This window comes from Neofelis nebulosa, chromosome 7 (assembly GCF_028018385.1).
Source record: "Neofelis nebulosa isolate mNeoNeb1 chromosome 7, mNeoNeb1.pri, whole genome shotgun sequence".
NCBI classification, from domain to species: domain Eukaryota; kingdom Metazoa; phylum Chordata; class Mammalia; order Carnivora; family Felidae; genus Neofelis; species Neofelis nebulosa.
The window spans coordinates 111,732,810-111,750,356 of record NC_080788.1 but is presented as its reverse complement, the minus strand read 5'-3'; the positions used below and the strand labels follow the sequence as shown (position 1 = coordinate 111,750,356).

Here is a 17,547-nt window from a genome sequence, read left to right as displayed (position 1 = left end):
GGTTAAGTGTCCGACATCAGCTCAGGTCATGATCTCGCGGTCCATGAGTTTGAGCCCCTGCATCTGTGCTGACAGCTCAGAGCCTGGAGCCTGCTTTGGATTCTGTGTCTCCCTCTCTCTCTGCCCTTTCCCTCCCCACACTCTGTTTCTCTCTCTCTCTCAAAAATAAATAAACATTAAAAACAAAATTAAAAAAAAAATTTTTTTTAACATCTATTTATTTTTGAGAAACAGAGTGAGACACAGCGTGAGCAGGGGAGGGGCAGAGAGAGGAGTCATAGAATCTGAAGCGTGCTCCAGGCTCTGAGCTGTCAGCATAGAGCCTGATGCAGGGCTTGATCCATAGACCGTGAGATCATGACCTGAGCCGAAGTCGGACGCTCAACCAACTGAGCCACCCAGGTGCCCCGAAAGACAAAATTTTTAAAAATGCCATTACCTAGCAATAGTTACCAATGAAAATCACAAAAACAGTGAATAAACTTGCCACTAGCTGCATTCTGCATGACTGGATAAAAATTTCTTAGCAATGACACAGAATATGTAGATGCACCACATAAATAAAATTTATGTTGGTAAATTTGGTACCAAATAAAATTCTAAGCTACACCACTTGTGCACAGAGAAAAGCAACCTACCGCCAACTGTTTAAACCTTGAAACCTACCTACTTTGTTACAAGAGTTTAATAAAATGAGGTAAAAATGAGTAGGCAACCTAGAGAGTGACAAGAAAAAGTACATCACGTGTGCCAGACAAGAGTTCTGGGAGTAAAGAACGGCATGATTCAAGAAGTGATTAAACATAATTTCTCTACTTCATGAAACCCAAACTTTTTGCATAAAAAGAAACTTGCAGAATGTTATTTCCAGTTTATGCATGAACTTCCTTATAACTACCCTCACTGTAATCAACACTGAAAAGCCAGCAAAATGTCCAACTAACTCGACGAAAGGAGGATTGATTACAGCTCATAAGGAGAGAGACTGATGGAGGTGGCCAGAAAAACAGGTCAGGCACCATCTTGGTCATGCCTTAACCATGAAAACACCAACACGCAAGCTTCTGGACCTTACACTCGAATAACCCCCACAGGCAGGGAGGGACGTGCAGCACAATGAAAGCCGACGGGACGTGGACACTGCACTGGTACCTCTTTGCCAAGTTATGGTTTCTGGATCAATGTCCAATCTTGCAAATCTGTTTATCTCTTCATCGGTCAGTGTGTTAGGGTCAGTCTTTTCAATGCCCAGTCTCTGAAGAGGCAGGAAAATTAAAACATCAGTAAGACAAAACACAAGCATGATAAATTTTTTAAAAATTTATCTCCGGAGGGAGTGCCCTCTAGGAAATATAAACCACGTGATATTCAGAAGGGAGAATTAGAATCCTTAGGCCAAACCTTTATTTCTTACGCTTTCTCACACACACAGGTGTTGTTAACATGTTTATCCCTATAACTGGGCCCCAGAGGCATTTCCCTAAACCTAGCCCTAAATAAGCATAGGGGCACCTGGTTAAGCTTCCGACTTCGGCTCAGGTCATGACCTGACGGTTCATGGGTTCGTGGCCCATGTCAGGCTCTGTGCTGACAGCTCAGACCCTGGAGTCTGCTTCAGATTCTGTGTCTCCCTCTCTCTCTGCCCCTCTCCTGTGTTCTCTCTCTCTCTCTCAAAAAGTAAACATTAAAAAAATTTTTTTTAAAAACACAAAAGCACAATGACCAAAAAGTGCTGTACCTAATTCACCAAGCCCAAGTGTATGAAAGGAAACACAAGGTACAAAAGCTTTCTCAAGCAGACAGTTGAGAACCCCAATTCACATGAAAAATTAGGAAGGGTAAAAATAAGTTATTAATCAGTAAAACTCTGTGTTAATCACCTTCACATGCTTTTTACACAGCACTGCATTTTTTAGTGCCTTCTTACTGTTCCAAAAGGCACAAAAAAAGTTTGTCTCTTCTTCCTCACAGAACTTGGAAATTTTATTTATTTACAGAGTATATGTATACAGGTCGCATCCTGAAATGGAAAGTGAGTATAAAATGTATTTTCCTAAAAAAACAAAAATAAAATAAAATGTGTTCTCCTTTTTTTTCCCTTTTCTATTTTTTAATGTTTATTTTTGAGAGAGAGAGAAAGAAAGAGAGAGAGAAACAGGGTGAGAATAGGGGAGGGGCAGAGAGAGAGAGGCAGACCCAGAATCCGAAGCAGGCTCCAGGCTCTGAGCTGTCAGCACCGAGCATGACATGGGGCTCAAACCCAGGGACCCTGAGATCATGACCTGAGCCGAAGTTGGACACCTAACGGACTGAGCCACCCAGGTACCCCTCCTTTTTTTTTTGCCTAATGTGTGGTAGATCTGAGTGGGCTCCAGCAAGCCCTGTTCTTCCCACAGTTCCTTTTTTTTATACTGTGAAGACTTTGTTTTAAAATCCCAGATGTGGGGCGCCTGGGTGGCTTGGTTGGTTGAGCATCCGACTTTGGCTCAGGTCATGATCTCGCAGTCTGTGGGTTCGAGCCCCGTGTCGGGCTCTGTACTGACAGCTCAGAGTGTGGAGCCTGCTTGGGACTCTCCCTCTCTCCATCTCTCTCTGCCCCCTCCCCTGCTCATGCTCTGTCTCTATCTGTCTCAAAAATAAATATAAACATTAAAAAAAAATTTTTTTAATAAAATAAGTAAAATAAAATCTCAGATATGTTTCAGAGCTGGCCCTCACTGGCTCATCACAGGCCTCAGAAGCCTAGTACATGACATTGTTTACAGAAGTTAGCCCAACTCTCAGTCACTCAGCTGAGAATCTGCCACTGACACCCCACTCCGACTGGGCACACGGGGTGTAGACCATGAGCACACTTTGCCACAGAGGAGGCCTGGGGACCCAGGAGGAGACCGAGGTTCTAGCCCAAACCCGGGGGGGGGGGGGGGGGTGGTGGTGAGAGGGTACTGTGGCCTTGGGCAAGTCCCTTGATTTCAAATCCTAGAGACTTTTAAAGAATCGTTTACACATTTAGTCCAGCACCTCCCCACATCTGACAGAAAGTTCCATCAGCAAAGGTAAGGTTAGACGTTGCCTGCTCTTTACATGCCTCTCAAAACATGACCCTTTTACAAAATAGAGCAATAATTAACTTACCTTACACACAGGATTTTTGGGGGTATGGAAACAAAGTAAGCTAGACATATCATAGTGTGTCTAAGTCACTTTTTCTCAAGTCCAGAAAAAAAATGCATATAAATAAATAAATAAAACATAATTGTAAAGCAAGTAGGGCAAAACATAAACGATGTAGCTCGGTAAAGGGGAGCTTCATGTACTATTCTTGCAACATCAAAATATAAAGTTGCAAAAAATTTAAAATAAATAAAACTATTGTTGCTAATAAGCAGCACGTGCCATTTACTTAAGCTTACATACGCCAGGTTGTCTAAATAATATATATGTACAGGGCACCTGGGAGCCTCAGTCGGTTAAGCATCCAACTCTTGATTTTGGTTCAGGACGTGATTTCACGGTTCATGAGGTCTGTGATCACACTGACAGTGTGGAGACTCCTTGGGATTCTCTCTCTTTCTCTCTGCCCCTTCCCTGCTTACAATCTCTCTCAAAATAAATAAACATTAAAAAATATATATATATACATATAATTTCTTTCATATACAAAAGTGATGAATATATTTTCAAATTTTATTTTAAAAAACCCTCTTGTGCTATCCCTTTTGGGTCACACCCTCCCCAGATCTATAACCTCTGGCACCTACTGATCTATTCTCCATCACGACAGCTTTGTCTTTTTGAGGATGCCATGTACACGGAAGCACACAGTATGCAACCTTTTGAGACTGGCTTCTTTCACTCCACATAATGCCTCTAAGAGTCATTCAAATTGTGTGTATCAATAGTTCATTCCTTTTTATTGCATAAATGTGCAGGTTTGTTTATCCATTCATCCACTAAGGGACATCAGAGTTGTTTCTAAATGTTGGAGGTTATTAGTTGAACTGCTAAAAACATTCGTGTTTCTGTATGAACACAACTTAACATTTGTCTTGGATAAATACCTAGGAGTAGGATTTCTGGGTCACAGGGTACAATGTATGTTTAATGACTATATATTTGTTTTTATTTTAGAGAGGGAGGGGAGGGGCAGCGAGAATCTTCAGCAGGCTTCACACTCAGCGCAAGCCTGATGCAGGCCTCTAACTCATGAACCGTGAGATCATGACCTGAGCCGAAATCAAGAGTTGGATGCTTAACCAACTGAGCCACCCGGGTGCCCTGGAATTATCGGTCTTCTTGACTGAGGGTGGGGTGTCAGTGCTGTATGTATTCCAGGACTAACCACTTATAATTTACAGATGGATGAGAGATACCCTCCACCACCAACCTTTGTTATGTATACAATGACCTTAAGGTTACGGTTATGGATGTAACTTGATCTAAAATAGGTATCTCCTTATTAATCACCCAATTTCATACAATTATCAAAAATGAACAGGGGAAAATCTCACCCGTAATCTTCGGATCTGGATATCAGAGAACTTTCTCACTCCATTTACGGATGGTACCAAACGATTAAAGAGAGCCTTAAAGAAAAGGAGGAAAAGGGCTTTGAAGTGAGAGGAACCCCCTGCCTTGCCACCTGCATCATCAACACCCAAGGGACCAACAACATTAGTTTGGGTGCGTCAGCCCTTTCAAAAGTGCCTGTGAGCCTCAGGAGCCTACCTTGTCTGTCTGGGTTAGTTCGTGGAACATCCGGGCATCAATGGCTGCAGCCACAAGGTTGTTGGCTGCGGTGATGGCATGGATATCACCAGTGAGGTGGAGATTAAACTACAAAAGAGCAGAGGCCACATCAGTCTTTCACCTTCTCTGACATCTTTCCGATGATCATTGTATCGCAACCAAATCAATCCCTGTGTTAAAGCTAACAGAAACCTGACGGCAGCAGAGTTAGCAAACAAACACCCAGTACAAATCGCTCTTGAAAACATAAATTACAGACTGTGTAGCCTCACAAGAAATTGGTGTTTACCTGAAGGGACACGTCCTGTAACCACAAACCCCGTACCACCAGCATCAGGAGCAACCACGGGATACTGAGGGCACACTCCTGTCCTTTAGACTGTGAGCACCGAGGGGTTCATGAGGGCAGCCCTGTGCCTGTATGCTCATACCATGCTCCCGTGTCTGGAGTTACCGCTCTGAATACACCTTGTGTTGGTCCTTCCCATTCCCATGCTTTGTTTCATCTCTTGCTTAAAATTATTATTCCCAGTGAAAGCCAGACCTTGAAGTCCTTGTCACGTGAAAAAAACTAAGCTGTCTCACAAGCCTGCATATTAAGATGTTTTCCCCTTTCTGATTAAAAAGAAGTCATTTGTCCACTAAGAACTCTGCACAAAAAAAGTTAATCTCTGTAAGAAAAACTATAAATAAAGGTCCAAATGAAACCAAATTCCAGGCACTTTACCTCTTCCATGGGAATGACCTGGGAGTAGCCACCTCCTGCAGCGCCACCTACAGGGCAGGCCAAGGGTGAGGACTCAGGTTAAGTGTTTCTCCACCACTTGCAAATCAAATAAAAGCAAACTGGTTTTCGTCGCTGCTACGCACATGATCTATTTACTTTTTTCAACCATTTGGACAGCTTTGACCAAGTGTTTTCTAATTTTCTTTTACCAGTCTAAAACACTTGATCTCGCTCATGCTGAATAGTCTCCGTTGAAATCTGACTCTAAATGACAAAACCATGAACACATACATACCTACTCATTATCTTTAGAGACAGGTTCCCCATGATTCCTAACATTTGTTAAAAGACCCAGCCTACAGTTACATAAAGGCAACTCTGCTCAATTTCGTACTCTCATAAATGCTACGCTGGCATTTTAAAAAAAGGAATGTTTAAAATATACACGCCAAACACAAACACAGAGACTGTACTTCTTCCTAAATAGGAGACACATGTTAGAAAACAGCTTAACTGCTAGCTTTTGCTGGTCTGTTTGGATTATTAACAAAAGACCAGTCAAAAATGTTCTGGTTATCAGTGAGACAAATGTCAATTTGAGGTTTAGATTTTGTGGGTTTTTTGTGAGGCAGAGACCACGCGATGAAAATGGGGCAATTAGTGATAAGAGGAAAAGCAGAATACTGGGTTCAATAAGCAGTGCAAGGGAACGGTTCATTCTGAGGTGGAAAGACGGTTGGTAAGACAAGCTCAGAGTGTACTGAGTTGGGACATTTGTAAAATATATTACTACAGGCAGAAGAGCAAAGGTGTGCCCTGTGCAGCAGTCTCTAGAACAAGCAGAATATGTGATGCTCTCACCGAGCACATGAGAACGCTAACTCTACGAACTTACGATTAATGAAAATACTTTAAATGAAAAGAGCATGTTTGCAGTACCACAGCTACCAAAAACGAAAGGTGGAGAGTGAATAGTGACGTCATGTTTTTGTGGAATCAGAAGAAACCCTGTGGGGGCAGTGCTGTTAAAGGGTCTGAAACTGACATGGCACCCACCCTGGCACTTGACAAAGTTACTCTGGGAGTCCCAGCCACTGCTGCTGACAACTGGTGGCAGCGGTAACTATCTCATATTAGAAGAGAAAATGCATACGCTGCGTAGCATAAAACACAGTGCAAAGCATATACTCAGTAACAGTAGGCTTTTCTTATTCCCAACAGGCTGAGACAGCTGTAGGGTGTCTTTGTTTCTAGAAAGTCAGCATGATGATCAGTACCTACGATTACCTTTATTGTTACTGTGACAGTTGACTATTAGTCATAGAAAAGCACCTCTCGCTACATTATTACCCATCCCAGGGAACCCCTGTGCAGTGTCAAATAGTGACAGCAAGAGCTGGGATGATCTGATGAAAAGCCTTCACCAAAAGCATCACAATAGGGGCTGCACCACGAGGACATTCCCGGTGTCTATATGAAGACCATAAGCATTTCTGGGTCAAGCGGACCAGGGGGGACTGAAGGAGAAGCAGTGGCCTCTGGCCACCCAAGGTCTAGTGCTACTAATACCTTTTATTCCAAAGGTGGGTCCCTGAGAAGGCTGTCGCACACACGCAAAGACATTCTGATAAAGATGGGCGCCAAGGGCTTGCACCAGCCCAATGGTAGTTGTGCTTTTCCCTTCTCCCAGGGGCGTTGGAGTTATTCTTCAAGGTGAAAGCAAAAGAGGGAAAGTGAATTTATAGGAATTAAATTTATGTGAATCACTAAGCCAGACCTAGAGAATAATTTTTAACCTGAATAGTAAGGAAGAAGAAAGACCTGAAAAGGTTCTTTTCCAAGAGTCTTACTGAAGTTGCAAAAAAATGTTACATTTAAAAAGACTGTTGTAATTGAACCCCTCGCACTGTGAGGGGAAAATACATTTGATCTTATAGAGACACTGCTATAATTTTAATAGCTCGATGTAATCTAAAAAATTAGCTATTGTGTATAACTCAGCCAAACCATAAAAATAAATGCTCAATACATCTACTGAATAAAAAAATCTGGGGTTGAAAAGCAAAAAGGTGATTCCATCTGAAGACAAGCTTTTAAAACTCAACTCTTTCCCCTACTAGATGGATAACCTTGACAAATTTTCTCATCTCCAAAGGGTTAGAATCTACTCTTAATTACCTCACAGGGTTGCTGTTAAGAGTCGAATGAGACTAAACACATGTGAAAATGCCAAAACCAAATGAAAGAAAACTTCTCATATATATGCTAAGAGGAAATGCCATCTTTGATAATAATAATCAGGATTACGATTCCAAGAGCAAAGGAGTAACAACCATACCCGGTCACCACAACGTATTTTCCATCAGGTTGGTGCTTCAGGCGTTCCAGTGCTGACAGCAGAACCTTGGCCTTTGTCTCACCGTACAATTCTACCTCTTTGGAGAGCAGACCAATTTCCCGAGCCAGGCTGCCAATGGACTTCGGCTTGCAAGATCGTGATATGTCAATGTCACTTACAAGAAACAGAGAAAATATCTATCAATCTTGACTCACTGAACTTTTTTTAAAAACTTTGTTTAATTTTTTTTTTAATGTTTATTTAATTTTGAGAGAGAAAGAGCCTGAGTGGGGTTGGGGCAGAGAGAGGGAGACACAGAATCTGAAGCAGGCTCCAGGTTCTGAGCTGTCCACACAGAGCCCAACGTAGGGCTTGAACTCATGAACCATGAGATCGTGACCTGAGCTGAAGTTGGACGCTTAACCGACTGAGCCACCCAGGTGTCCCTTTAAAATTTTTTTCAATGTTGATTTTTGAGAGAGAGAGAAAGAGAGACAGCATGAGTGGCAGAGGGGCAGAGAGAGAGGGAGACAGAATCTGAAGCAGGCTCCAGGTTCAGAGCTGTCAGCACAGAGCCCGACACGGGGCTCGAACTCACAAACCGTGAGTCATGACCTGAGCTGAAGTCGGACACTTAACCGACTGGGACACCCAGGTGCCCCGACTCACTGAATTTATTTAACTGCATCCTAGGAACGACCCACCCCAACCACTGATGGCGCTTCTGGAGGAGGCACATATGTAGCCATAGTATCCGTGAGCTAAAAACAGATAATCCACAAAGTTTTAAACCCGTAAAATTTTATTTTTACCTGGGAACAGGTGTCTTGAGATTAAGGCTGTTATACCGGATCGTCCACTTTCCTGGCTTAAATTTCTCCAGGAAACGCTTTGCACTCTCTACTGTGCTCTAAACGAAAGGTCACAAATGGAACTTAGAAGAAGTGGTTATTTTAACTTCCACCTCAATTCCAAATCCCAGGTCACTCCAGTTCAACCACAAAATGAACAGCTTTATGACCCCCCTATAAACATGCTTCAATCCTAGGCATGTTTGAGAGTTTGAGAGTTTGAGCCCCTAGAATCTACAGCCGCTAAAGTGCCCTGGGTTCGCCCCATCTCAGCTTGTGTGTGTATCAACAAGGGCAAGCAAGACAAAGTGCACTTAGCAAAGCTGTGGGTTCGCACTTTCCTTTTCCTGAGGTTCTGGTACTCCAGAGTAAATCCCCATTGTGCCATCCCTACCTTGCCCTACTAATAGAACTGGTTCTATATCTCTGTTCTAACAGTCCCTTTTTCTCCTTCAATAGATTCACATCCTTACTTAAAAGCAATAACTAGAATTCTGGCAGCTTTTCACAACCATCAGAAAAACTTTTTTTTTTTCTGGCATACAACAGTATTAGTTTCAGCTGTACAACACAATGATTCAATATTTGTATATACTGCAAAATAATCACAGTAAGTCCAGTTAACCCCCAGTGCAGAAACTTCCATTCACACGCACCTGCATTAGCATTGCCACCGTCATGGGCCCCACACCGCCAGGAACAGGAGTGATGAAGCCCGCCCTCTCTTTGGCCTCATTGTAGGCCACATCACCCACAACTTTTCTCCCATTCGGTTTTGTATCATCTGGTCAAGGGGGGAAAAAAAGCAAGGCAAGGTCTCACAATTGCAATCGTGGTGTTTATTTCCAAGTTAAGTGATTGAGTATGACAGCTTGCACCAATAACTAGAGTTTAGGGTGTGTATTCCCATCAGGCTCAAACATCTACTTTACTAAAAAGCTATAGGATGACAGGTGTTTGCTATTTTCTAGGTAGAAACTTACTTTATCCGCAAAAATTCACAAGTTGCATAAGTGATAAGTGGTGTTTCAGAACCAGGAGAATCCTTTTGCAGTCATGTGGCAAATAAAATACCAACTGTTTTTTATTCTTAAAACCAACTACCCAGTATGTAATGAGCACCTTTTAAAATGTTAATTTGCCAAGGCCTACAAAGGAATTTTTTGGTGCACAAAGCTCCAACTATGTCACAGCTGCCAGATACCGTTTCTACAGCAACTGTCAGCACTTTGTAAGCTCCATGCGTGAGCTGGAGGAACAATTCAACATCCAATTCCAGAGACAAGCAGCTACTTAAATGTATGCAAAAGGCAAAGAATATAATTACGCTTCCCTTAAAAGGAAATCAGAACAACTACAAATCTCACCAGCAAAGAACAGCTATTCGAGAGAACAAAACCCAGTGATGCATCACTGCTCACTCACACAAAGTACCTCCTCTACTTGGCTTCAGTGCACTTCCGGGAGGGGCTGGGGGACAGGGCTAGACCCTGCAGCTCTAAGGCTCCCGAGGCAGGATCTGGTAGGATCTTAGCCATTTCACCTCTTCTGTTTGATCAGATCACCACAACCGACAGAGCAAACTTTAGGATGTAGCCAAAAGTCAGACTTCAAGAGATCTAAGTTCTAGGATCAGCTGACTGCCAGTCCTTAGCCTCTGTGGGCTCCTTCCTGACCAGAAGGCCAAAGATTGCAAAGGACTGACACTACCTATTTCACAAGCTCGCTGAGAATTAAGTCAGAAATTGTGTGCATTCTTGAAATCGAAAAAGCATTCTCTAGGGGCGCCTGGGTGGCTTAGTTGGTTTAGTATCCGACTTCGGCTCAGGTCACAACCTCGCGGTTCGTGAGTTTGAGCCCCGTGTTGGGCTCCGTGCTTTTTTTTAAAAAGCGTTCTCTAAACATAAGGGTTTCTCTTCCCATCCTAGATACATAGGATATTTTCTATATGTACTATAAGGAGCTGGAGAATATCTCTCCTTGGGATAGTTTCAGGTTGCTAAATTATAAAGCAAGCTACCACAGAACATTTCCTCTCAGAACCCTATAGTCATTTCATTTTTTTTATTTAAATTTTTTTTTAATGTTTATTTATTTTTGAGACAGAGAGAGAGAGACAGAGCATGAACAGGGGAGGGACAGAGAGAGAGGGAGACACAGAATCTGAAACAGGCTCCAGGCTCTGAGCTGTCAGCACAGAGCCCGATGCGGGGAACTCACGGACCGTGAGATCATGACCTGAGCCAAAGTCGGACACTTAACAGACCAAGCCACCCAGGCGCCCCTATAGTCATTTCAAAATGCCAAGGAGCTATGGCTAAGAGCTACTGTACAGGTTTCAATAGTCTAACATGGACATTAGTCTAAAATGCCCTGCACCTCTTCCTATTTATTCATGCTAGTCATTTTAGTGTCTCCATATATAGGAGACATATCAATCACTGTACAACTGCTACACTAGATGAGCTCTGTTTTGCTCCTGAATCAACACTATTAGGGTTGACCCGAGTGCCCTCTGGTATATGTCCAGTGTTTTGTGTAAAGTATGATGTGGTCAGTAGAAAAAGTGACCACTTCTCAAACTAAGTGTATGGTTTCACTAACCAATAAACATTCTGTTTGTTTATCTGAGCCCTAGAAGTTCTCTTTCATTGTGAATTATAGGTACAAAATCCAATCACTGAGTTACAGACCAGTGGGTGGACTGGAGGAACTAAATACTATTTTTTGCCAATGTTCATTTTCAAGGCATCATGTTCTGTAATTGGGCCGTATCCTGACTTATATTTTGATTATTTAAATCATTTGCAGGGCATCTGGGTGGCTTGGTCAGTTGGGTGTCGGTTTGACCCTTGATTTTGGCTCAGGTCATGATCTCAGGCCCCATGTCAGGCTCTACAGACAGGATAGAGCCTGCTTGGGATTCTCTCTCTCTCTCTCTCTCTCTCTCTCTCTCTCTCTCTCTCTCTCTCTCTCTCTCCCCTTCCCCCTCCTCATGCTCTTTTTCTCTCAAAAAAACTTTAAAGAAAAAAAGTCATTTGCATGGTCCACGCAGGGATAATATCCTAAGACATTTGCCAAATTAAGAATGAATTAAGGGGGCGCCTGGGTGGCTCAGTTGGTTGGGCGGCCGACTTCGGCTCAGGTCATGATCTCGCGGTTGGTGAGTTCAAGCCCCGCGTCGGGCTCTGTGCTGATAGCTCGGAGCCTGGAGCCTATTTCAGATTCTGTGTTTCCCTCTCTCTGACCCTCCCCCGTTCATGCTCGGTCTCTCTCAAAAATAAATAAACGTTAAAAAAAAAGAATGAATTAAGTTGTTTTTTTTTTTCCAAAAAAAAAAAAAAAAAGGAATACTTTTAAGATTCAAGTTCAGAGCAGAAGAGAAACACATAAAAGCAGCCTTCCTGCTTGGCTTACTAAAGATAATTTGAGAAGGAAACAATAAAATCCAGCCTTATCAAAACTTATTTACTAAATACCCCAGATCAGTAAAAACACAGCTGACCAGATATTGATTTGCTCTTACTCATATTTCAACATCTATGTGAGGAATAAATGTGAACAGGATGGGGAGTTTCATGTTTAAGTCAACATTTCATGCCTGTGGGACTCAAGATTCCTATCCAGGTGTTTTTTTCTTCTATCTTCTCAAATCTCTCAAATCCCCCTCCCCGCCCCCCCAAAATGCCAAAATGCAGAAATATGATACAGAAGATGCAAGGTTTTAAACAGAATGGGCTTGAATGTCATATCACAAGTACTCAAAGTGAGGAGTTGTAGGAGAGCAATTTCTTTATCACCCATTAGATAATTACACTACAAGAAAATGAGTGATCAATTATGAGCTACTGTCTTAAAAGCACGGTAAGGAGAGTGGGAGGGAGGTTAAAAATGGTGAAGGCTTGACAGTGACTAATGTTCCTGGCAGCTTAGTGTCTATGTTTCAAACTTGAGATGGGAAGGGGGAAAAAAAAACCCAATATTCTTACTGAAACTCCCTTCAACAATTCAACAGGTGGGAGTGCCAGCAGTTAGAGGGCATAAAGCTAGACAAGGAACTGCAGAGACCACGGCTCCAAGGTGGAGGACAGCACAGGACACCACACACAGTAAAAGAGACACCAAGTTCTGTGGGGAGGGGAGGGAGGGAGAGAAGGATTTTCAAGAGAAGGAGAGATAGAGAGGAAGTGGCTTAAACTGAAGATCAAAGTGGAGTTTTTCCGACCACGTAGCCCAAGGCCTGCCCTGGTGTGTGATGCACAGAAACAGCTGTCTGATGAAAGGCTGTTCCTTTCTTGAATCTGTGAGGCACAGTTATTCACTGTATCGTCCTGTCAAATTTTGAAAACGTCACCGTGAGGGAATCACCCACTGCACAGAGGATGTGGGGATAGAAGCCGCCAGGGACAAGCAAGGCGCGGGCAGAGAAGGGCACGTGGTCCACTCGGCAACACGTGAAGACACGTGTTCAAAAGTGGTGTGAGATAAACGGCCACAGAGCTGGCTGAAACCAGGGTGGGGCTGAGGAGTTTGACAGGTAACGTGGGAGGAAGAAGCTCCACGTCAAGACCCACCAACACGGCAAGAACTCGCAGATGGATGTGCGTGGGAGTCAGCTGGCCGTGGGAGACCAGTAACCAACGCACAGCAGGGCGTCCGCCTGCAAGGGTTAACACTCACTGGAGACACCGAAGACAGAAGACAGGGAAAATTTCCAATATTTAAAAACGAATCTGACACAGGGAACAATTGGGAGGGAATGACAGTGCACTGGCTTTACTCTCTCTGCCTGGAAGGGTCTGGGCCCAAGCCTTCTCAGTAAAGCCCTCCTATGGGAGTCTTGGCGAAGCTAGCCCCTCTCCTGGAGGCACCCGAGCATTCTGCAAAGATCACATTGCATTTTAAATCTACTCATCCTTTGTTAAAAAGGGTTAGGGTTAGCACTTTGAGCCTGAAACGGGACAAGAGGTTCTCACGTAGGCTTCACGTGATGACCTAGATGTCTTCCTCTGCCCACCCTACACCAGACAGCACCTGCATCCTCCAGCAGCACTCACCCGGGATATAATTGATCCCACAGTCGATGACTATTGCCCCAGGCTTGATCCACTCCCCTTTTACCATTTCTGGCTGACCAGTTGCAACCACCAGGATGTCACCTTTATTTACCTAGGAAAAGAGGATTTTGATTTGAGAAATTAAACAGTGAGACATAAAACAAACAAACAAATAAAAATGTACATGTGGAACAGACATCCCTGAGCTTTGTATGAACTTGTTCAATGTCATCAGCTATTTTAGGCAGACCACACACCACGTCTGACAGTTCTTATGCTGGGCTCATTCCTCCATGTGCCAAAATGCTCCCCGCTACTAAAATCTTCCCGAATGGGGAACGTGATGAAAACACGTAGGGCAGGGAGGAGCACTGGCTTGGAGCCACAGGCCCGGCTCTAAATTACGAGGCGTTGGGAGGCTGCCCCCTCTCCTATGCAGTACGGGGACCAGCACCTCCTGCAGACCACTGCTTCGGGGGGATTAAAAGAGAAGGTGCGGGGGCGCCTGGGTGGCTCAGTCGGTTAAGCGTCCGACTTCAGCTCAGGTCATGATCTCACGGTCTGTGAGTTCGAGCCCTGCGTCGGGCTCTGTGCTGACAGCTCAGAGCCTGGAGCCTGTTTCGGATTCTGTGTCTCCCTCTCTCTCTGACCCTCCCCTGTTCACGCTCTGTCTCTCTCTGTCTCAAAAATAAATAAACGTTAAAAGAGAAGGTGCGTTGTCAGCCGGGATAGGTACACGTGAGAATTCTTAGGCTCCGGGATCTGATGCAGAGTCAAGAACAAGATGTGACAGGGGGCACCTGGGTGGCTCAGTCGGTTAAGCGTCCAACTTCGGCTCAGGTCATGATCTCGCGGTCTGTGGGTTTGAGCCCTGCATCAGGCTCTGTGCTGACAGCTCGGAGCCTGGAGCCGGTTTCGGATTCTGTGTCTCCCTCTCTCTCTGACCCTCCCCTGTTCATGCTCTCTCTCTCTGTCTCAAAAATAAATAAATGTTAAAAAAAAAAAAAAAAAAAAAAGAACAAGATGTGACAGGGGTCCAGGGGACCACCGTCCACATCCCCCTCCGGAGCACCTCCACCTCTGAGGCCCCCACTGTGTCACACATCTGCGATCTGGCTGCTGTGATCCACCCCAGTTTCTATACTGCGAATCCCTACCTTCCCACGAGGCAGACCGGTAAAGAATACGATCAGAACAAAATCTGTGCAACCTGGGCAAGTTTTTAAGTAGAATTTGTTTCTTCATCATGTAAACTGAGACAAGAATTGAGGGAGTTGCTGTAGGGGTTAAATGAGATATTGAATGAAGTACATGGCAGTTTCTGCACTCAAAACCAGGTGAGAACGCCCACCGCACACGTGTGCACACAGGCACACACAGAACCCTTCCACTCGGCTGCGGTCCCCTTACCTCCTCGCCTAGGTTGGCGGTCTTGGAGTGGCAGGTGGTCACTGTGGCGTGGTTCCACAGAAGCAGGTCATGCATGGGCGCACCGACTATCTTACTGCGCCCGACCACCACGGCGTGCCTTCCAGCAATCTGCACCCCTGAAAGAACAGCCAGGGTGAGTCAGAGTGTGGGGAGAAGTCGCCCTCTTCACACACCGCCTAAATGGGAAAATTCAGAACAAGTGCACAAACACGGGTTCTGAGCATCAAACAGAAATCTTCCTAAAAACATCCCTTCTTTGGCAATAATAGTCTCAGCTCTAGGGTTTCAGCTGCAAATTGGGACTTATACTGTGCCTTTCTTGCTGTGGGTTTTGGGGAGCAGACTAAGCCAAGATCCATTCATTGGGTCATAGGAGAGTGGGAAGAAAACCTACACTCAAAGAAGAAAGAAACCCTGACATACAGCTAAACAGCCATATGGAAGACAGTAGATTTACTTACATGGGAAAAATAGTTACAACAAATAGGGTACATATGACGTGCTGGACAGAAGCAAAGGAAATTAGAGGAGTATCAGTAATTCTTTCCAGCTCTGGTAAGTTTATTTATGTAGTTCCTCATCCAGATTTCTCTTTTGGCATAGGGCCTGAGCCACAGGATTATTTGCAGGGAAGTGATAAAGGGGAACTTTAAACGTAGCAGAAAGCTTTCTTTTTTGATGACTCAGCATCCATTCTTCTGTCACTATCCCAATGTCCTTTCCAGGACTGACATACTCTACTCTTTAAAGGAGATGATCTGGGTACTCCCCCACATTTTTTTTCTTTTTTAAATATTTTGTTTATTTATTTTGAGAGAGAAAAAGAGAGAGGGAGAGAGAGAGCGAGCACATGATCACGGGAGGGCAGACAGAGAGGGAGAGAGAGAATCCCAAGCAGGTTCTATGAGTCAGCACAGAGCCCGATGTGCAGCTCAAAGTCACAAACCATGAGATCATGACCTGAGGTGAAATCAAGAGTTGGACGCTTAACCGACTGAGCCACCCAGGCGCCCCTCACTCACATTTCTGTCCCTGGCCAATGAGAGCTAATCGTATGACTGTCAGGCACAAGGCTGGAGATGCTCGGGGCAGCCAAGGAGAGCCCAAGAATGAGCCACCACAAGAAGAAAGCAGGGGTAAGACCTCAAAGACTCCACCTGAGCTCCTCTATGCAGCCCGGCTTGAGTGGACTCTTGCTTATTTAAGGTGGCTTATTTTAAACTGTGCTTCCTGTATAACATTAATTTTATTCAAAAAAGATAAGCTTCTATGTAATGCTAATATCATAAGCATCTAGAAGTAAAGCCCTCAAAGTCTGAGGTGTCTGAAAGGCACCTTATTATAGACTTTCGAGGATTCAGAGAAGGACTTGAAGCTGTGTTGGGGCATTGAAGCTGCTGTGGCTCATGGGATTTGCTTCTGTAATGCATCGTTTGCTAAATATGCTTTAGAGTATATAAATTTAGTTGGAGGACTGAACAGTAATAGCTGTCCCGAGGCTTACAGCTTAACCTTTTCTTGCCAACCACAGAAAATTTTCATATACGTTGGCCAGCATTTTCCACTTGAAACTTCTGATCCACTTCCTTTAAATAGGACACATTTCCTGGTAAAAAATAACCTCTGCAAAAAGTGTTCATGATGAAATTAAAATACCAAGATGTTGACTAGGTGGTGGGGTAATATGGCCAACTGTTCAAGAGATCTGTTTCCAGCCATCTGTCGAGTCCTCAAACTCAACTCAGTGCCCATGTGGGGGGTTGGGACTTTTCACTTTGTCTGAATTCTTAGGACTCTGTAAGTTACTTTTCCATAAAAAGCAAACTTCTTTGAAAACAAACAAACAAAAAATAATAAAAACAAAAACAAATAATTAAATAAATAAATTTCGTTGAACTCAAATAACCCTGAGCTCACATCTTGACATGGCTGCCTCTGGGACAAGTTATGCGTCTCTCGGAGCCTGTTTTCTCAAGCTGTCAAACAGTAACAGTACCTAATCCATAGAGCTGTCGAAAAAGTTGAGAATTTAGGAAAAGCCCCCAGCCGACAGGTCGTTGTGCCAATCAAGTCCATTCATTTAGGGCCCACAGTGTACCTCCCCCTTACCTCCATGGGTCAAGACCAGACCCAAGAAACGGTGCTTTGTTTTCACATTTGTTTTTACCTGTCTCTTTGATGAGCTCCAAGCATCCTTTAGGTGTACAAGGGATGAAACAGTCATGGAGGTCACCTCTAGCAAGTTTTCCAGCACTGATGCTAGTCAATCTAAAACAATTAAAGCAATGAAGGGAGAAATAAAGATAATTAGATGTCTTTACTCTCCAGAAGCACATATGGTTTGTTCTGGAAACAGAAATATAATTGGAATCACGCAACGTGATACAGAGAGCC

The 17,547-nt window shown here is 43.9% G+C and overlaps 1 protein-coding gene across 2 annotated transcripts in view; it reads right to left on the bottom strand.

Annotated features, from left to right (window-relative positions):
* Positions 1-17,547, bottom strand: part of MTHFD1 (methylenetetrahydrofolate dehydrogenase, cyclohydrolase and formyltetrahydrofolate synthetase 1) — a 62,850-nt gene that overhangs the window by 20,005 nt on the left and 25,298 nt on the right. For both annotated transcript variants that reach the window (XM_058739293.1, XM_058739294.1), the window contains exons 6-16: positions 17,321-17,421; positions 15,133-15,269; positions 13,723-13,834; positions 9,322-9,449; positions 8,627-8,724; positions 7,815-7,988; positions 7,046-7,182; positions 5,477-5,523; positions 4,729-4,836; positions 4,512-4,586; positions 1,153-1,255 (exon numbers count right to left, since the gene is read on the bottom strand). In XM_058739293.1, coding sequence (XP_058595276.1) covers positions 1,153-1,255; positions 4,512-4,586; positions 4,729-4,836; positions 5,477-5,523; positions 7,046-7,182; positions 7,815-7,988; positions 8,627-8,724; positions 9,322-9,449; positions 13,723-13,834; positions 15,133-15,269; positions 17,321-17,421 — 1,220 coding nt within the window. The remainder of the gene's footprint in view (positions 1-1,152; positions 1,256-4,511; positions 4,587-4,728; positions 4,837-5,476; positions 5,524-7,045; positions 7,183-7,814; positions 7,989-8,626; positions 8,725-9,321; positions 9,450-13,722; positions 13,835-15,132; positions 15,270-17,320; positions 17,422-17,547) is intronic.